At 33.3% G+C, this 22767-nt stretch overlaps 1 protein-coding gene across 1 annotated transcript in view; it reads left to right on the top strand.

Annotated features, from left to right (window-relative positions):
* LOC101888670 (uncharacterized) overlaps positions 1–22238 on the top strand; it is a 74754-nt gene extending 52516 nt beyond the window's left edge. The window contains exons 2-7 of the mRNA XM_059123964.1: positions 4377–5233; positions 6846–6923; positions 9826–9958; positions 16923–17334; positions 17747–17844; positions 21732–22238. Of these exons, the coding sequence (XP_058979947.1) occupies positions 4377–5233; positions 6846–6923; positions 9826–9958; positions 16923–17334; positions 17747–17844; positions 21732–21787 (1634 nt within the window). The 3' untranslated portion in view covers positions 21788–22238. The remainder of the gene's footprint in view (positions 1–4376; positions 5234–6845; positions 6924–9825; positions 9959–16922; positions 17335–17746; positions 17845–21731) is intronic.
* The last annotated feature ends 529 nt before the right edge of the window (positions 22239–22767 follow it).

The raw sequence follows: 22767 nt of genomic DNA on the forward strand, positions 1-22767 counted from the left end.
TGTAGAAAGAAATAAAAAAAGATTTTAAGAATACTTAGGGCAATTTGGAACTACCAATATGTATTTTCTTTTTCTTATAATTTGACTACAGCAAAAAAGAAAATGCTTGAATCAAATGAATCCGAATTGCAACCTCCCCAACGATGAACAAAAAACAAAGCCCTCAAAGAAATTTAAAAAACCTAAATTTCTTAGGAATACTTTTACAATCTATAATGGCATGTTCCATTGCATTGCATTGTATAGGTATTTCGCTTTTTTGTTTTTTGTTCACATTTCACTTGTCTTCTTTGGACCGTTGCGAATTTGTCATACAAATTGTCCGGGCGTAAAAGAATTCCAATAAGCTCATTGTTGTTAACTGATTGTAGATGTGCACTCCAATGAATGTTAATTAACGAGGACGAAGTTTTTTGTGTCTCTTCACTTTGTCATTTCTATTAACACCTCAATTTCCGTTTCTCTACTGACAGCTATTGAAAAGAACGAAATAAAAAATTCTGAAAAATAGAAATTTAATTGAAAATCTCTAAAGCAGGGAAAATGTATTGCTAGGGAATTTAGAACTTAGACAAAAGAAAAACGGCGATACCTCGAGTGTTTTGAATGGACATCATTCATATATTTTGGAGTCATAGACTCTATACAGCAATAGGTCCTTTGCTTCCAAGTGTGTATCTATTTGTCTATATATGGAGGGTTTATTGTTCTCCTAATTGATGCCCACAAGTTGGCTACAATGAGTCACAATATGAAAACACATAAAAGACGTGTTGTCTAAATAGTATTCGGAAAATTACCCCACTGGAGCTAAGTATTTTTAGGTCAAAATCTTCAATAAACAAGTTAAAAATTATTAGCCGATCTTGCCGACGGATGTATACCACCAGCCTATGTTCGAGTATTAAAATAAATTTAGTCTTCTGTTATGATTATTCACATTGTTGACCCTCTATGACGTAGGTTCCGAAGGATCGGGCCAATATTATTCATTTCATACCGGATCTAAATAAATATGATATAAATATTGCAACATGCCAAAGTTTGGACTATACCGACTAATTCCTTCACCTTATATGAGATATATGATAAAATGTGCGCAAGGTTGCAGACATAGTCGACAGAAGTATTCCATTTTCATACTTCATCTAAGATAAACAATATTGGAATGGGCATAATTACAAGAAAAGCGAATAGTTATAACCAATTTTGTGCGAAATCATAAGTTCCATATTTAACTCTGGTGTCTGGTTGAGGAAAATATTTAGATATAGCAAAGAATCACTGACTATTTTCTCAAGTTATGACAGATAAAAGTATTGAAAATTTTGCCACTTTGTTGGTGAGGTACCAGAAGGGATTCGCAGATATATAGCATCTTCACAAAAAGATCTTGTATTAGCAAAAATTTTTCTATTTGTGCAATTTGAAGAGAGCGTTATGTTTTTCAAAATTTTGAACCCTATGTGGGGCAGTTAGCAAATGAAATGGTGGCTTTATAACAGATCTTGTGTTGATGGAAATATTGAGATGTACCATATCTGGAATGGAATCGGATGTTGATTTCGCTTTTAATGAACTTCACGGATATTCAAAATTTTGAGCGTTTTTGGGGGAGGTCCAAGAAGGAGTGGACCGTCTTACTGCCAGATCTTGGGTTCATACAAATAGTAAGGTGTGTGAAATTTGAAGACAATCGGACTCTTACACCATATATTTTAAGAGTTATAATTATTTAAAATGTTGACCCTTTGTGGTAAAGGGATTTGATGGAGCGGACCAATACTATCCATTTTGGCACGGGACCTAGAACTGACGCAAATGTTAGGATTTGCAAAGTTGGAGCAAAATCGGATTATCGTTACTCTTTCTGTGCAAAAAATATATATATTTTTTGAAAATTTCGATCTTTTGTGGGGAGGTACCAGAAGGAGTGGACCGATATTGTCCATCTTAACACCAGACCTTGAGTTAACATATAAATTGGTACTTGTGAAATTTGAAGACAATCGGACTCTTACATCACATTTTATGAGAGTTGTAATTATTGAAAATATTGACCATTTGTGGAGGAGGTACTTGATGTAGTGGACCGATATTGGCCATTTTCACACCTGACCTAGCACTGATGCAGAAATTAGGATATGCAAAGTTAGAGCAAATTCGGATTATCCTTTCTCTCTATGTGCATTAAATATATTTTTTTGAAAATTTCGATTTTTTGTGGGGTAGGTACCAGAAGGAGTGTACTGATATTGCCCATCTCCGAACTCGATCTAACCAAATCGCATACTCCCTTCGAGTATTATCGTGCGCACGAGCCAGGCAGACAGAGAGATAGACGGACATCGCTAGATCGACTCCAAATACCCGAAGGGACCTAGGGTCTAAACCCATGATTCCAATAAGGCACGTTTTGGCCGTCATATCAAATTATATATACCCTTTCTAGCCATATGGCTTAGGGTATAAAAATAAAAAAAGGAATGTTCTTCCTAGGTTTTCTATAAACAGAAACTTTATAGAAGGATATATTTTAAGAGGCCTCTATAGAAATTTTCTATGGGAAATGACTTCAACGACGGGTATTAAATTTTTTAAATTTTTCTATATAGAGAAGGCCTTTTCAGGTATACTATAGAAAAGGGGTTTTATAATAAGATGATCTGTGAAAAATCTTCTATGTAGGGAAGTCTTTCATTAATAGAACACATTTAACAATGCTCCTAGAAGAAGGCTTTGAAGAGTTACTCCATATAAACAATTCCTTCATCGGTTATTCAATTTAGAAGTCTTCCTTATGCACGATTTTCGATTTGTCTTGTTTTCCTAGAAAACGTGTTAAAAGCATCCCACCCCACAGACAATATTTTCAAGGCAAACTCATCAAAGAAGTCTTGTTTAAAGTCTCACACACATTTGACAATGCTCCTTGAGACAAAGCTTTGAAGAGCCTCTTCACATGGACAATACCTTTATCGGCTATTCAATTTAGAAGTCCTCTTTATGCACAATATTTTCGAGGTTATCTCTGTAAAGAAGGCCTATGGAGAAGGATAGAATATTCCTTGGAAAGTTTTTTTTTTCGAAGAAGGTTTTCCTCAAAGGAATGTGCTTTAATAGGACATCTAAAGAGAGAGAGAGAGAGAGAGAGAGAGAGAGAGAGAGAGAGAAATATAGACCTGCTCTCAATAAAAGACATTTTAGAAGGTTTTTCGCCACAGAAGACGTTTTGAAATTCACTCACCTCATGGACAAAATTTTCAAGCAATCTCTTCAAATAATCCATATTAAAGGTGTTCTCTCCGTAGAAATCCTTCTAAAAGATGTCTTCTTTTGGTCCATCGGATAAAGATTTTCTCTTCATAGAACCCCCTGTTAATTATCTTCCCCCAAAGAAAATCTGCTAAAGGTCATCTCTCCCAATACCATTATCAGTTCTCGTATCCTTTAAAAAGCTACTAAAGATCTTTTTTGTAGTGATGATCGATTAAAGGTTTTCTCTCCATAGAAGACCTGTTATGTGTCTTATCTTTATAGAATACCAATTATAGATCTCGTACTCATTACGAAGCTGCTAAAGATCGATCCCCTAAAGGTATTCTCTCCATTGCCGATCGGTTAAAGGGGGTTTTACCAATAAAATACCTGTTATGTGTGTTCTCTCAATTGAATGCACTTACTCTTCATTCAGGACTTGCAGAAAAGTTGCAAATTGTATTCTTTATACATATAGAAACTTGAAAGTGTCTTATCACAATAGGAGACCTGCAAATGGTCTCCTTCCCCAAAAGTCTTATAGAAAGCGTTGTCTCTATAAAGACCTATTGTGCTCTTCTCTACATGGAATCTACGAAGTTAAAACCTGTTATGGTTCTACTCTCCATAGAGGATATTTTAGAAACCTCCCCTCCATGTCCTCTCAAAAGAAAAGATTTATCTCCGTGGAAGATATGTTAACTATCTTCTCACCATAAAATACCTGTAAAAGGTCTTCTCTCCGTAAAATACCTATACATTTTCTCCCATTTTTAAGTCCATTGTAAAAGGATATACAGGACTTCTATTACATAACATTTTAATAGGTATGTTGTTTTTAATTATAATTATATTTAAGAGACTCAGAGAACTCTTTTCATATGCTACAAATTTGATGTGGTCATATTTTTTTAATCCCTATTAATCCCTTCATTCCGAAATCCTTAAAATATCTTTTAAAAAAATTCCCTGCAAATATTTATTCTTTTACCAAATTTCTAATATCATCAGATATTAGGCTTCCTGATAATTCTCCTACTCTCAACTTCAATTAACTTTCCCTACAACGTTTCGATAAAATTAAAAATAAACCATCCCTTTTTTATCACTTCTTGCAGTACTGCCAACATCAGCAGCAGCGGTAATCTCCAGAAATGAATCAATTTCCTTTATGACCCTGCAAACAAAGGCAATGTTGCTGGTCTCCTCCTCCCTCTTATCGACGACGACAACAACAAGCGTGGCAACAAACGCGACGACTAATACCACTTCATTTGTTTCAAGTGCAGACCAACAACTCCGCAACCAAACAAATTTACCACAACTGCCGTTATCCACATTACAACAACAGCAGCAGCACCAACAACAAACTTTAGAAAATCCCTTACAAATCCTGGAGAACAACAACATCAACAACCCACCTTCGAACAGCGAAAAAGTGAATGTCGCAGCACCCAATACTACCAAGATTGGCATCACTGGCACCCAACCAAAGGCCGAAGATCAAATACTTCTTATGGCTCCCAAACAGAAGCGCCAACAACGGGGTCATCAGTTGCCACAATATTTAACATCGACTCAAGGAACCTCATTCGTTGTGAATGCAACAGCCACATTCGATGGCGTCCACAAGAACGCCTTCCAAGCCACATCGATGGTGGGCGGACGTTTAATTGTGCCCATGGACGATGATGACACCCAAACACAGCAGACCCACCATCAGCATCAGCAACCGCCGCCATTGCCTTTTAATCGCTCGCAGGGTGGTACGGGTGGCGGTGCGAGTTTTGGTGGTTCGCTGGGTATTAACAGCGGCGGCAGTATATCGGAGGATTTCAATGAGCTGATGCCATTTTCTGCGAAGCGTAACACAATGCCCGTTTTTGACTATGGCATGCCACAAAATATTACAGCGCGAACGGGTCACATGGAGGCAGTGCTTAAATGTCGTGTCGACAGAATTGGCGATAAATCGGTAAGTAGAAGGAATTGCATTTGTTCGATGCGTGGGGGGATTTGTATTGTTTCCAATTGGGAATATTTGCGGGATTCGATACAACACAAGCTGTTGGTGGTAAAGGGGTTTATTGTCGGGTCATCCGAAAATGTTATCACGAAACAAAAATAGCATTTTTCTGGCCTTGATCATATGGCTACAAAGTATATATAGTATATATCATTTAATGCGAGCAAAACGCGCCACATCGCTATAACGTTTCAGGACATGTGAAGTCGATCTAGGAGTGTCCGCTTTCCGTCTGTCCGACTGGTGCGCACGATAACTCTCAAAGGGGGTATCCAATTTGATTCGAACTTGATACATGGTAATATTATTGTCAAACTTATATCAAGATCGGAGATGGACCACTTTTTCTGGTACCTCCCCACCTAAAAGGTCGAATATTTTCACTGAAAATAATTTTCTTTATAGAAGGTACAGGGTGAGATAAAAAAACTGGAACAAAATCAAACCCCATATGTTTACATTCAGTTTTTAATTTTCTTGAATGAAAGCAAAAATGTCGGAAATGGCATCAAATGTTAGAATCAGTTTAGATTTGTTTGAATTGGTTACCTTTAACACGAATTATGGCCTTCAAACGGCCAATGAAACCGTCACATGCTGCCCGCATGTTACTCTTCGGTATTTTGGCCCATTCCCGGCGAAGCGCTTGTTTGAGGTGATCGACCCTTTTTTTTTTTAAAGCCAACCTTGCGTTTCAAAATACTCCAGAAACAATAGTCCAACGGATTGATATCCGGAGATTTTGGTGGCCATTGTGCGCTGGAAATGAAGCGAGGAACCTCATTTTGTAACCACTCGTGGGTGGCGCGTGCTGAGTGCAATGGTGCTGAGTCCTGTTGGAATGTCCAAGGTCTACGGCCAACATGTTTGCGTGCCCATGGCTTTAATACATCCTCCTGAATATTTTTGCGATAATATTAGGCTTTTTTAATTGCCACGATCTATTTTCTTTCTATTGCGGTGTAAGTTCTTGCACTTTTTGGAATTCCAATGGCTTTACCCCGAGCTCATATGTCAATTTTTTGCCGGATGGAATATTGCGATATGTTGAGCTCACGAGCCATTTTTCGGCCACTGCGACGCGGGTTTCGATCAAGTCGCTTCTTTACTTTTCGAACCATTTTTGCTGATGTTGCTGTTTTCTTCCGTCCACTTCCTTGACGTCGGACTACGCTACCAGTATCACGGTAACGACCGATGGTACGACACACAAACGATTTATTCACATTTAAATTCTGAAGTGCTCTAACGATAGCCACTTGTGATTTTCCAGCCAAATATAAAGAAATCACACCATCACGCTTGAATTCCATAACGAATAATTTTTTTTTCTGGAAAATTCTCACCAAGGTTGTTTTATATGCTTGTAAGCAATATAATGAGTTGTCACTGGAATAATTTTAACAGCTGTCGGACGAGTGGCTTAAAAATGACAGCAGTCTGAAGTTGGTTGTAGTTTTTTTTTTTTTTTATCTCACCCTCTATATTTAGTTTAGGTATTAATATTTACATATTTTACAAATGATTTCGACTGATTTCTTATTAAATTTATTTATTTCAGGTTTCTTGGATACGAAAACGTGATTTACACATACTAACTGTGGGAAAAACTACGTATACTTCGGATAACCGGTTTCTGGTAAGTATTTAAAAAAAAATAATTATATAATTGATAATTGTTGCCTTGATACGCACTTTTTTGCCTTAACACATATAACATAATTGTTCAGAATTCTTATATACCAAGATTACTGGAAAATTCCATTATTCAATCCGATACGAAGACTTATTTATGGGTCTTCTGCTCTAAAAATTATTCCAAAAACCTTCTTGCCTGAAAGATATTTTTCAAGGACCTTCTGACATAAGAAGATTTTTTTAAAGGAACTTTTGGCCTATAAATATGGATTTTTAAATATTTTTAAAGAGCTTCTAATCTACAAACGTGGATTTTTTAAACCTTTTTTTTTTTTTTTGAAGGGCCTTCAGACTTATGAACGTGGATTTTTTAAACATATATTTTTTTGCAAGTACCTTCTGCCATATGAAGAGGATATTTTAATCATATTTTTTAAGGACCTTCTAACCTATGAACGTGAATTTTTTAAAAATATTTCTTCAAGGACTTTCAAACCTATGGACGTGTTTTTTTAAATATTCCTTCAAGGACTTTCAGACCTATGATCGTGGATTTTGTAAACATATTTTTTCAAGGACCTTATGACCCATTAAAGTTGATTTTTTAGACATATTTTCTCAAGGGCTTTCAGATCTATGAACGTGGATTTTTTAAACATATTTTTTCAATGGCCTATGAACTTGGATTTTTTAATATTTTTTTCAAGGACCTTCTGACCTATGAAAGTAGATTTTTAAATAAATTTTTTAAGGACATTCTGACCAATGAAAGTGAATTTTTTAAACATATTTTTCCAATGACCTTCTGACCTATCAACGTGGATTTCTTAAACATATTTTTTCAAGGACCTTCTTACCTATGAAAGTGGATTTTTTGAACATATTTTTTTAAAGGACCTTCTGACCTATAAACGTGGATTTTTTAAACATATTTTTTTAAGGATCTTCTGACATATAAACGTGGATTTTCCAAACATATTTTTTCAAGGACCTTCTGACCTATGAACGTGGATGTTTCAAAAAAATATTTTTTCAAGGACCTTCTGACCTATAAACCTGGATTTTTTAAACATATTTTTTCAAGGACCTTCTGTCCTATAAATGTGGATTTTTTAAACATATTTTTTCAAGGACCTTCAGACCTATGAACGTGGATTTTTCAAAAAAAAATATTTTTCAAGGACCTTCTGACAAATGAAAGTGGATTTTTTAAACATATTTTTTCAAGAGCTTCTGACCTATGAACGTGGATTTTTCAAAAATATATTTTTCAAGGACCTTCTGACCTATGAGTGTGGATTTTTCAAAAAAATATTTTTCAAGGACCTTCTGACCTATGAATGTGGATTTTTCACAAATATATTTTTCAAGGACCTTCTGACCTATGAGTGTGGATTTTTTAAAAATATATTTTTCAAGAACCTTCTGACCTAAAAATATATTTTTCAAGGACTTTCAAACCAATGAACGTGGATTTTTTAAAAATAATTTTTCAAGGAGCTTCTGACCTATTGACTAAGATCTTTTAAACATATTTTTCCAACGAAATTCTTGCATATTAACGTGGATTTCTCAAACATATTTTTTCAAGGACCTCTGGCCTATAAACGTGCATTTTTTAAACATATTTTTTCAAGGGCCTATGAACGTGAAGTTTTTAAACATATTTTTTTAACGACCTTCTGACATATGAACTTGGTTTTTTTGAACATATTTTTTAAGGACCTTGTGACCAATGAGCGCTTATTTTTTAAACATATTTTTTCAAGGACCTTCTGACCTATGAAAGTGGATTTTTTTTAATATATTTTTTCAAGGACTTTCAGACCTATGAACGTGGATTTTTAAAAATATTTTTTCAAGGACTTTCATGAACATGGATTTTTTAAACATATTTTTTTCAAGGACCTTCTGACCTATCACCTTGGATTTTTTAAACATATTTTTTCAAGGACCTTCTGACCTATCACCTTGGATTTTTTAAACATATTTTTTCAAGGACCTTCTGACCTATATATATGTGGATTTTTTATATATTATTTTCAAGGATCTCTGGCCCATAAACGTGGATTTTGTAAATATATTTTTTCAAGAACTTTCAGACCTACGAACGTGGATTTTTTAAACATATTCCAATTGCTTTAGTATTCCAATTACTTTAAAATGTCATATTTATCTCAAAAGGCTGACAGATCAAATGTTTTTTGCCGTCTCGCGATGTTTATATTTGCACTCCGATTGGCGAATGCCGTTGTTTTTTATTATTCTCTCATTAATGAGGGTAATTTATATGTCATTGGTTATGCAACACCTGCATCCCGTTACAATTTGAGAGCCACTTTAAACTTTCAATATTTATTCCCAGAATTGTTTACCATTAAAAGCAGATGCGTAACCAAGCAAAACGCTTACAACGCAGTCGAGGAATAACTTTGATAATTCCAACGTTATTGGCAATTATTGTGTGTCACAAATGCAGCTACAATCGTCAATGACATTGCCACTGATGATGACGACGACAATTATTCGAGGACCCAATGGCTATATGGTCATGGAGCAGCAAGTACAAGTGCCTGTGTGTGGCTGTTCAGTCGGCGGCTCTACGCGCAAATTAACAACAAAGTCAAAAAGCGAATGAAATTTTATGGCAAAATAAAAATAATCATACCCTCACAAAGGGGCCTACTTTAATTCTGATTTTGATTCGCAGACGTCAGTTGTTGTCTTATTTTTGCTTTTTTAAAACCATAACATTTTATGATTATTTTTATGATTGTAAAAAAGTGTAAATATATTTATATATACACATATCTACACAGGATGATTTAAATTTTAAATGACTGAGTCTGTGTGTGAATGCTGCCAACTAACGTTGATTGTTTTCTGTTGTTTTTTTACCCTAGGTGACAGAATCCAAGGATTCACGTGAATGGACGCTCCATGTAAAATCCCCCCAAGTACGTGACAGTGGAATTTACGAATGCCAAGTGAATACCGAACCGAAAATGTCGATGGCATTTCAGCTGAATATTATTGGTAAGTAAATTTGAGACTTTCACACAATTTGCATATGAAATTCATCAGAACTGAGGACGGGGAGGTATCGCCAGCAAAATATTTATTATATATTTTTATTTATTTTTGAGTTCCTACAATAAAATCTACATCAATAACCTATTTCAAAAGGATGCAGCATTGCTGGCAGTAAAATTGGTCCACGAATAAATTGAAATCGTATCAATCACAAAAAATAATAATAAAATAAAAAAAGTCATAAAGTGGTGATCGGACACAACGTCGGGCAACCAAGCATCAGGAGGGTGTTGAAAATTATATTTCGGATTTGGAAAGGGGAACACAATATATTCGGAAAGAAAAAAGTTTCCTTCGAAATGAGAAACACAAGACCACTAGACATGGATTTTTTTAAATATGAAGGACCTTTGTGGATTTTTTTAATGATTTTTTTTTCAAGGTCCTTCTGGCCTATAAACGTGGATTTTCTAAATAGATTTTTTCAAGGATCATCCAAGCTATAAACGTGGATTTTTTAAATAGATTTTTTCAAGGATCATCCAAGCTATAAACGTGGATTTTTTAAATAGATTTTTTTAATGATAATTCAAGATGTAAACGTGGACTTTTTAAATTGATTTTTTTCATGGATCTTTAAAGGACCTTCTGGTCTATAAACGTGGATTTTTTAAATAGATTTGTTTTGAGAACCTTCTAGTCTATAAACGTGGATTTTTTAAATAGATTTGTTTCGAGGACCTTCTGGTCCATAAACGTGGGTTGTTTAAATAGATTTGTTTCGAGGACCTTCGGGTCTTTAAACGTGTTTTTTTAAATAGATTTGTTTCGAGGATCATTCAAGCTGTAAACGTTGAATTTATAAATAGATTTGTTTCGAGGACCTTCTGGTCTATAAATTAGGATTTTTTAATTAGATTTTTTTTCGAGCACCTTCTGGTCTATAAACGAGGATTTTTTAAGTAAATTTTTTCGACGACCTTCTGGTCTATAAGCTAGGATTTTTTAATTAGATTTTTTTTCGAGCACCTTCTGGTCTATAAACGTGGAATTTTTAAATACATTTTTTCAAGGATCATCCTAGCTGTAAACGTGGATTTTTTAAATTGATTTTTTTCATGGATCTTTAAAGGACCTTCTGGTCCATAAACGTGGGTTTTTTTAAATAGATTTGTTTCGAGGACCTTCTGGTCCATAAACGTGGGTTTTTTTAAATAGATTTGTTTCGAGGAACTTCTGGTCCATAAACGTGGTTTTTTTTAAATAGATTTGTTTCAAGGACCTTCTGGTCCATAAACGTGGGTTTTTTAAATAGATTTGTTTCGAGGACCTTCGGGTCTTTAAACGTGTTTTTTTTTTTAATAGATTTGTTTCGAGGATCAACGTTGAATTTATAAAAACGTTGAATTTATAAAAAGATTTGTTTCGAGGACCTTCTGGTCTATAAACTAGGATTTTTTAAATAGATTTGTTTCGACGACCTTCTGGTCTATAAACGAGACTTTTTTAAATAGATTTGTTTCGGGGACCTTCCGGTCTTTAAACGTGGCTTTTTAAATAGATTTGTTTCGAGGACCTTCTGGCCTATAAACGGGGATTTTTTAAATAGATTTTTTCGAGGACCATCTGGTCTACAAACGTGGAATTTTTAAATAGATTTTTTCAAGGATCATCCAAGCTGTAAACGTGGATTTTTTAAATTGATTTTTTTCATGGATCTTCCAAGCTATAAAGGTGGAATTTTTAAATAGATTTGTTTCCAGGACCTTCTGGTCTATAAACATGGATTTTTTAAATAGATTTGTTTCGAGGACCTTCTGGTCTATAAACGAGACTTTTTTAAATAGATTTGTTTCGGGGACCTTCTGGTATTTAAACGTGGCTTTTTAAATAGATTTGTTTCGAGGACCTTCTGGTCTATAAACGTGGATTTTTTAAATAGATTTGTTTCGAGGATCATCCAAGCTGTAAATGTTGAATTTATAAATAGATTTGTTTCGGGGACCTTCTGGTCTATAAACGAGGATTTTTTAAATAGATTTTTTTCGAGGACTTCTGGTCTATAAACTTGGAATTTTTAAATAGATTTTTTCAAGGATCATCCAAGGTGTAAACGTGGAATTTATAAATAAATATGTTTCGAGGACCTTCTGGTCTATAAACGTGGATTTTTTAAATAAATTTTTCGAGGACCTCATGGTCTATAAATGAGGATTTTTTAAATAAATTTTTTCGAAGACCTTCTGGTCTATAAACGTGGAATTTTTAAATAGATTTTTTCAAGGATCATCCAAGTTGTAAACGTGGATTTTTTAAATTGATTTTTTTTCATGGATCTTTAAAGGACCTTCTGGTCCATAAACGTGGATTTTTTTTAAAATAGATTTGTTTCGAGGACCTTCGGGTCTTTAAACGTATTTTTATACCCTACAACACTATGTGTTGGGGGTATTATAAGTTTGATTGGGCCAAAAATTATGTAACACCTCGAAATATTGGTTTCCCACATAGGAAAGTATATATGGATCTTCCTAGCTCGCCGAGCTGAGTCGATCAAGCTATGTATGTCCGTCTGTCCGTCTGTCCGTCTGTCCATGTTAATTTGTAATCACTCTACAGGTCGCAATTATGGCCCGATCTTCACGAAATTTAGAATGTAGGTGGGGCTTGGACCAGAATAGAACCCTATTGCTTTTAGAGATGATCGCCAAATGTTTAGGGGTTGAAATGGACCAAATACTGAAAAAATGTCGGATTTTGCAGTAGCTATACAGGTCGCAATTATAGACCAATCGACGCGGAATTTCGCATGTAGCTAGAGTTTAGGGCGGGGAAGAAGCCTACCAATTTGGGTGGTCATCGGATAATATTTAGCGGGTAAAATAGACCATATCTTTTGTGTTGAAAAAATTCAAAATTTTTCATTAAACCGCGAATATTTTAAATCCCGGCGAAATCAAAAAGCCATCACAAGGTTACTTCTGACCTTTACATTGATGTTAACATCCAAAAAATCGGATATATAGCAAAATATGTGCGATATATATGTCTATGAAAGAAGATATGCTTGAAAGATCTCTTATATGTCGAGAACGGCTGAACTGATTTCGACAGTTCTCATTAATTCAGAATGGCCTCTTGGCAGGAAAGAAAAAACGTCTAAAAAAATCGCATAAAAATATCTCTCTAAGATGAAAATATTGATTTTGTAAAATTTTCTCATATTTTTTCAATTTTGTCATATTTTTGGCATATTTTCATTTTGAATTAAACATTTGGTCATATTTCTACAGCTAACAAAACTAAGTAGTTAGGATATCAGGATATCATATACAGATCGCATTTATGGCCCGATCGTTACGAAATTTTGCATGGGGATAAGATGAGGGTCAGAATAGAAGCCTACTCTTTTTTGGAGATGATCGCAATATATTTAGGGGGTTGAAATGGACCAAAAAAAAAAATACAAAATTGTCAGCAGGTCGTAATTATCGCCCGATCATCACGCACATTTAAATGGGGGTTACCGGACATTGCAAAAGCCAAGCAGTTTTGGATGGCCATCCAAAAATATTCAATGTGTGAAGGAGTTTGCCAACTTTTATAGACAAAATACGAAAATGTCAATTCCAGTGACTTTTTGGAGAATTCACATACAGGAAAGACGCACTTCCGACTATTTCGTTAACGCTGATTTCGTTGAAGAATATAGTCAAATGTCGGTATCTCATATAGATGCGTTTCAGTCAAAACCCATTAATAAATGTTAATCTTTTGCCACTTCTGAGAGGTTATAGGTCTTTGGGAAATATTGGTTCCAGATCTAGGAAGGCCATTTACGAGCAACATCTACCAATAAATTGAAAATGAGCAAATTAGTTAATGTTGATATTATTATTTCTTTTATTATTTGTCACAATATCTTGTGGAATTCTTCCGAGTATCTCGCCTATATAAACTGTATCGTTTATTATAGTGTTGTAGGGTATTCAACGGTCGGCCCCGCCCGACTGTAGCCTTTGCTTACTTGTTTTTAGTAGATTTATTTCGAGGACCTTCTGGCCTATAAACGGGGATTTTTTAAATAGATTTTTTCGAGGACCATCTGGTCTACAAACGTGGAATTTTTAAATAGATTTTTTCAAGGATCATCCAAGCTGTAAACGTGGATTTTTTAAATTGATTTTTTTCATGGATCTTCCAAGCTATAAAGGTGGAATTTTTAAATAGATTTGTTTCCAGGACCTTCTGGTCTATAAACATGGATTTTTTAAATAGATTTGTTTCGAGGACCTTCTGGTCTATAAACGAGACTTTTTTAAATAGATTTGTTTCGAGGACCTTCTGGCCTATAAACGGGGATTTTTTAAATAGATTTTTTCGAGGACCATCTGGTCTACAAACGTGGAATTTTTAAATAGATTTTTTCAAGGATCATCCAAGCTTTAAACGTTGAATTTATAAAAAGATTTGTTTCGAGGACCTTCTGGTCTATAAACTAGGATTTTTTAAATAGATTTTTTTCGAGGACCTTCTGGTCTATAAACGAGGATTTTTTCAATAGATCTTTTCGAGGACCTTCTGGTCTATAAACGTGGAATTTTTAAAAAGATTTTTTCAAGGATCATCCAAGCTGTAAACGTGGATTTTTTAAATTGATTTTTTTCATGGATCTTCCAAGCTATAAAGGTGGAATTTTTAAATAGATTTGTTTCCAGGACCTTCTGGTCTATAAACATGGATTTTTTAAATAGATTTGTTTCGAAGACCTTCTGGTCTATGAACGAGACTTTTTTAAATAGATTTGTTTCGGGGAACTTCGGGTCTTTAAACGTGGCTTTTTAAATAGATTTTTTCAAGGATCATCCAAGCTGTAAATGTTGAATTTATAAATAGATTTGTTTCGAGGACCTTCTGGTCTATAAACGAGGATTTTTTAAATAGATTTTTTTCGAGGACCTTCTGGTCTATAAACGTGGATTTTTTAAATAGATTTTTTCAAGGATTTTCTGACTTATAAACGTGAATTTTTTAAATAGATTTTTCAAGGATCATCCCAACCAAAAACGTGGATTTTTTAAATAGATTTTTTCAAGGATTTTCTGAATTTTTTAAATAGATTTTTCAAGGATCATCCCAACCAAAAACGTGGATTTTTTAAATAGATTTTTTCAAGGATTTTCTGAATTTTTTAAATAGATTTTTCAAGGATCATCCCAACCAAAAACGTGGATTTTTTAAATAGATTTTTTCAAGGAACATTTAAGCTATAAACGTGGATTTTTTAAATAGATTTTTTCAAGGATTTTCTGACTTATAAGCGTGGATTTTTTAAATAGATTTTTTCAAGGATTTTCTGACTTATAAACGTGAATTTTTTAAATAGATTTTTCAAGGATCATCCCAACCAAAAACGTGGATTTTTTAAATAGATTTTTTCAAGGATCATTTAAGCTATAAACGTGGATTTTTTAAATAGATTTTTTCAAGGATTTTCTGACTTATAAGCGTGGATTTTTTAAATAGATTTTTTCAAGGATTTTCTGACTTATAAACGTGGATTTTTTAAATAGATTTTTCAAGGATCATCCAAACCAAAAACGTGGATTTTTTAAATAGATTTTTTCAAGGATCATTTAAGCTATAAACGTGGATTTTTTTAAATATTTTTTTTCAAGGATCATTTAAGCTATAAACGTGGATTTTTTTAAATAATTTTTTCAAGGATCATTCAAGCTATAAACCTGAATTTTTTAAATAGATTTTTTTTAAGGATCATTCAAGCTATAATCGTGGATTTTTTAAATAGATTTTTGCAAGGACCTTAGGGCACATAAATGTGGACTTTTTAATAGATTTTTTCCAAGGACCTTCCAAGCTATAAGCGAGAATTCTTTAAGAATATTTTTAGCTATAATCGTGGATTTTTTATTGAATATATTTTCGTGCTAAAAAATTTTGATTTTCTTAATAGTTTTCTTCAAAAACCTTCCAAGGAACTTTCAAACTATAAATAAAAATTTTTAAATAGATTTTTTTCGAGGACCTGCTTGTCTATAAACGTGAATTTTTTGAAATAGATTTTTTGAAGGACCTTTTCGCCTATATTCTTCTATTTTTAAATAACTTTCTTCAAGGACCTTCTCCTCTATAATTTTGGATTTTTAAAATAATTTTTTTAAAGAACATTTTGGCCTATTAATTTGGATTTTTAAATAGAGCTTCTAAGGAGTTTCTGGCCCATAGCCCTTAGGACCTTCTGACCTATAAAAGTTGATTTTTTAAATAGATTTTTCTCAAGGACCAAACGAGCTATATCCTTCAATTTTTGAAAGATTTTAGAAGCAATTAAATAGTATTTTTTAGAATATTTTTTCAAGAAAAGGGATATGTGTTTTTGAAGGCCTTGTTCTATTGGTCCTATGAAAAAATTTTGGATTTTTGAACGATTTTTTCAAGTACTAGAGGTCAAACATCAAGAATTTTTAATAAAAGTACATAGAGACGAATAATTCAGATTTTTTTGTATATTTTGTAAAGTACTTTTTTTTCTAGGATTAATAGACCAGAATATATTTTTTTTTTTAGTACACGTTTTAAGGTTTCAGGGTCCAACAGACCAAATGCCTAGAACTTTAAGGAAATATATGAAGGACTAATAGACCAACAGTTAGAGAACTTCTAAGCATATTTACCAATGAACCAATTGTTTAACCATAGTGGATTTTTATTGAAAAACATTTCAAGATTTAGTATTTGAATATCCGTCAGGTCTATAACCTTGCACTTTTCAAACTTATTTTCTCAAGTACTATCAGTATGTACTGAGTATGTTTTACAGCTCTTTAAAAATGTTTCGATATAACAATATCTTAAGTTTTTTTCATATTCCCCATAATTAAATACTTCACCAAAAATATCCTTTTTAATTCTCTTTGTCTCTCCTCCCTTCTTTTCTACTTTTCAGAAATTTCTTCGGACGCCCAAACCATAATAACTGGCCCCAGTGATTTATATGTGAAAGTTGGCAGTGTCATTACGCTCACCTGCCTCGTAAGCCAACCGTCGATTAAGGATATTGGTCCCATCCATTGGTATCGCGGCGAACATTTACTTATGCCGTTTGCGGCTACAGATGAAACGGCACCACAAAGGAATTACTTTGTCACACCTGCTGCCTTGACAAGTAAATCCGCATCATTCGATCATGCCGCTGTCCCTGGCTCCGCCGCCGCTGCCGCTCTCGATGATGTTGATGTATATGACAATAATGTCGATGATGACGAACACATGTCTACGAATGGGAACAATGAAATAACATTGGATTTCCGGCAACGCGTTGCCATGGAACAGAAGTTGTGCGATACAATAAAATCAAAGTAAGTATGGCTGGGGGGGGGGGGGGGGGGGGGGGGGAATAATGGACAAAATATATGTATAGAAAGAGTGAGGGAGAGAAAGAAAGGAATATTTAAATGGAATTTAATGTGAGGCACGCAAATGAGATGGGTAATTATGTGAGAAAAGAAGAAAGGGAAAATTGAAGGAATTGCCGACATTCTTCATTGAATTTAAGAAAATGTTTTTTAACATTTATAAATATGGAACCAATTTTTAATATACGCCCATAAATATACTGTGAGGGTTTTAGCTTCATTTTTTGAAAAGCAGTTGACATTTCCTGTTTCTAACATTTATTCTAAGAATTTTGTTCCCTTTTCATTTATAAACTAATGTTGGAGTTTCTAAAAACTTGTGAACAATTTTGTAACATTTTATTTTCCTTTTCAGGTTACGGATCTCAAATGCTCAGATATCGGATTCTGGAAATTATACATGCCAGCCAACAACATCAAGCAGTGCCAGTGTGACGGTTCATGTTATTAATGGTAAGTAGAGCATATGACCGCTTATATTTTCTGAATATGCAGGAGGGCAGCAGTTATCCTTTTGGTAACACTGGTTTAAACAGGTCAAACAGGTTTTGTGTTCGGTTTCAATGTCAAGCATCTTCAGTTTGGTCTATAATTTAGCCATGTCTTACAAATTAACAACATTTCAAGATCCTTGAAAAATATGTTTAAATGATACACGTTTATAGTTTCGAAATTAATTTAAAAAATCCAAGTGATTTTTTTAAATAGATTTTTTGAAGGAACTTCTTGTCTATAAACTTGGATTTAAAATTTTTATTTTTTTTTGAAGGACATTGGATTTTTTAATCAGTTTTTTTTTTGGATGACCTTTGAACGTGGATTTTTTAAATATTTTTTTTCGAGGACCTTCTGGTCAATAAACGTGGATTTTTTAATAGATTTTTTCGAAGACCTTCTGGTCTATAGACGTGGATTTTTTAAATGAATTGTTTTTGACGACTATCTGGTCTATAAACGTATAGTTTTTAAATAGATTTTTGCAAGGACCTTAATGCACATAAACGTGGACTTCTTTAATAGATTTTTGCAAGGACCTTAGGGCACATAAACGTGGACTTTTTTAAAAGATTGTTGAGATTATTCAATATGGGTTTATTGGGCTTTTATGGTCAAGTTAATCAAATGAAAATAAACGAATTTATTTCATATTTTGCTCAACGTTTCGTTGGCTTGTTTCCAACTTTTTCAAGAGCGTTTTTTATTGAATTATCAATAATTATGCATTATTTATTTCTTATTAATATTAATAAAACGGGACTCCACAACATTTAATTAATATAAAGTAAAAATAATCAATAAAATAAGAATCACAGTTAAACTTAAGCTAAATCACAGAACCGTTTCTAAATAACCGCAATAAAATACAATATATATTCATAAGATTTAATTTTTTGAAGGGCCTTCTCAAAAACTATCAGAGATTTCTTAAAAATGTTTTCAAACAAATCCTGTTAATACATCGGAGCTCGATTTTTTGTTCTAAATTTCCCTGTTAGAAGCCCCCTTATGTCCAAAACCATATTGGAAGATTTCGCTTTTGAAATTAGGATTTTGACATTTGTCATTTCTGCACTACGTTGGGCTGTTAGTTGTTATAGTCCATTTTATAGCTAAATATAATCCAATGGTCATCCTAGGTCATGCTAGAATTCTTCCCTGTCCTTAACGCTCTTCTCAGGTGTGTCGAATGGCTTCAATTGTGTGATCAGGAAATTTTTTCTGTTTATAGTTCATTTGAACCCCTAATATTTTTCGATCATCTCCAAAAGCAAGGAGCCCCTCGGTATCTCTAAATTTAAACTCATCTATATGATTTGCTTTTCTGCGATATTGGGCGATATTCGTCAACGAAATCAGCATAAAAAAACCAGAAGTTCGCCTTTTGTATATTTCGGATATCGCCTGTAAGTAATGCTGGTATTTTTTTTTTTCACAAAAAATTAGTGGTCCATTGTACCCGCTGTCCTAAACTCTAACTTTATGCGAGATTTCGTGTCCTTTGGTTTCTATTTGTGATCTTTATAACGGCTGCAAAATCAGGAAAATTTTTAGTTGTTGGTCCATTTCAAACCCTAATATATTGCGGACATCTTTGAAAACAATAGGCCTAGCCCCTCTGAGCCCAACCCTACCCTTGTGAAAATTTTCGTGAGGATCGGACGATAATTGCAATCTGTATAGAATAACCCCAACCTGTGTTGTAAGGTGAAAAACTATTACAAAATGTACTCTTCAATATTATAAGTCAAAATGAAAAAATCGCATGCGATAAAAATTATGAAAAAATAAAATAATGTCACAAAATACTACAAAATCTATATTAACATCATAATTGACACCTTTTTATGCGATTTTTTTTAGATTTTATTCTTTTATGCCTAAAGGGCATTTTAAATTGACAAAATTTGTCAAAATCGGTCCAGCCATTCATGAGCTATAGGCATTCTAGCTAACATCCTCTTCCTTTGTATATAAACATTGTATATATTTCGCTATATAAATCCGATATATTCACTGACGGCATCTACGTAACCCTACCTTGTGAAAATTTTCGTGAGGATCGGACGATAGCTGCAATACTTATATGAAATCCCCAACCTGTGTTGTAAGGTGAAAAAAATGAGATAAAAAATGTGAAAATATAAAAAATGTCACAAAATACTACAAAATCTGAATTAACATCATTATTGGCATATTTTTCTGCGATTTTTTTGGATTATATACTTTTATGTCAAGAGGGCATTCTGAATTGACAAAATTTGTCAAAATCGGTCCACACATTCTTGAGATATAAGCATTCTTACTAACATCCCCTTCCTTTGTATCTACACATTTCGTATATTTCGCTATATATATCCGATATATTTACTATCGGCATCTACGTAACGGTCAGAATTGACCTGTTCGTCTATTTGTGATTTCGCCGTCGTTAAAAATATTCGCGGTTTAATGGAAAATTTGACTTTAATTTTACACAAAAGTTATGTTCTATTTCACCCGCTTAATATTACCCGTTTACCATCAAAATTTGAAGACTTCTAGCCACCCCTAAACTCTAGCTACATGCTAACTTCCGCTGCGATTGGTCCTGTAGAGCAACTGCAAAATCAGGATTTTTTTCAGTTTTTGGTTTATTTCAACCCCTAAATATTATTCGATCATCTCCAAAAGCAATAGGGTTCTATTGTGTTCATAACCCCACCTCCATTCCAAATTTCGTAAAAATCGGGCCATAATTGCGACCTGTAGAGTGATTACAAATTACATAGCTAAATCGACTCAGCTCGGCGAGATAGGAAGATCCATATATACTTTCCTATGTGGGAAACCAATATTTCGAGGTGTTATATTATTTTTGGCCCAGTCAAACTTATAAAATCCCCAACACATAGTGTTGTAGGGTATAATGATGGCGTTTGACTTTGTTGCAGTTTTTTTTTATCTCACCCTTTGTATCTATCTATACCTTCGTTCGATTTGCCCTTAATTATGCACAAAGTGTGTAATATTCGCCCAACTACGAAAACAAATTTGATACATACCATCAAATTTAGCGAAGAATCTGATATGTCAAATCATAGCTCCTGTATAAATTCTTCATCTGATTCATTATTTTTGTCCCCTACAGCCATATTACACATTTTATAACAATGATATTCGGGGAATGATATCAAATACAGCTTAAGTCTAGCTTTGCTAAATTTTATCGAAATGGGATCAGATTTGGATATGTCTTCATATATATCTTCATCTGATTTCAAGTTTATTGTGCATAGAATGGTTAATAAAAGCGGAAATTGAATGGATTTTTAAAAATTCGATCGAATTTGGCCTCTCCTCGATTCTTTTTTTAACATAGAAATATTAGAGAATATTAGAAAAGGTTTATCGGGACAAGAAGTCCATTTTTTTAATTTTTTTTATTTTATTTATTTATTTATTTTATTTTTTATTTTTTTTTTTGAGATATTGACAAACATTCATTATTTTTTTTTTTTAAGAAATTTTGTTAGATTTTTTCAGATTTATGACATTTTAATGATTATCCTACTTCTCCAAGTTGGCATATATATTTCTTAAAACTTTTGATTTTCATTCATGACAAAATCTATACAAGTTTGTGTTTTGCACCTCGATGTTATTATTTTTATGTTATTAAAGCAAATAAATAACACTGCATAGAATTACTTGTTATTTTTCCGAACAATTTTATGATTTCATTGTAAAAAAATATTACTTTCTGTGCTACTGATTGCTCACTTTTTATGCTCCTAATGATTGAACTTTTATTGAATTCCTCTTGTTTTCGTTCTCTTCTCCTATTTTTTTTTTTTTTTCAGATGAAAATCCTGCTGCCATGCAAAAGGGCGGAACAGCCAGCGGGAGTAGCTTATGAGCTGCTGGTGTTGTTGTATACTTTATCCTGGCTAGTTGGCACATCGTAGTGCAACTTGGTAAACATTATCGGCATCAGCTGTAGCATTGACTCGACTCGGTCTCGGTCGGCAGTGGATGCTCAGGATAGTATACAACAACATCAGCAGCAGCAAAAACAACAGCAACAACATCAGCACTTATAATAAGTAAATATATATAGAAAAAAACGTATAATAAGATTTACAAAAATAGACAAACTGAAATTCTACAACCAATTAAATATCAGATTTCATCGGACAACAAACGAGAGAAGAGCAGCGTAGAGAGGCATCACAAAGCATTTTTTGGAATGCCAATAAATTCTGCATTTTAGAAAAAGAACAACTTAAATCAGATTGTATTGTTCCAGTATCATTTGTAAATAAATAATTATAAATATAAATAATTATAAATAAGTCACCTAATTTAGAATAAACAATAACAGAAAATTTATTATTACTATATTATAACTGTAATACCTAATTATTAGTTTTATCTATTTAAAGAAACCAAATAAGAAGGAGAAAAAAACAAGAAAACAAAATAACCAACAATAAAAACGTCCCCCCACATATGAGAGAAGAAGAGATACATTTTATTGTTATTATTGTTAGTAATTAATAAGAGGAAAATAATTATAATAATAATAATGATGGTAAGGAGAAAATTAAAAAACGGAACTACCATGTATATGGATGTATGTATGAAAATTGCAATCGAATCTTGGCAAGCCGACAGTTGTGGGAAAGAATATTTTTGGGAGATTTTATTTACAAAATTGAAGGATGTGTATCAGATTTAAGATATGTGTATTTAAAAAAAAAAATACGTTTTGGAGGTTTTTAAATATTTGAAATACATTAATTGAATATAATGGTATTATTTTTCTAAAATACAGGCGCCTTTTTTCACAAAAAATTAAAAATTAATTATATAGGTTAGCCTTATATATTATCCAAA

Source organism: Musca domestica, unplaced genomic scaffold (assembly GCF_030504385.1).
Source record: "Musca domestica strain aabys unplaced genomic scaffold, Musca_domestica.polishedcontigs.V.1.1 26, whole genome shotgun sequence".
In the NCBI taxonomy this organism is placed as follows: Eukaryota; Metazoa; Arthropoda; class Insecta; order Diptera; family Muscidae; genus Musca; species Musca domestica.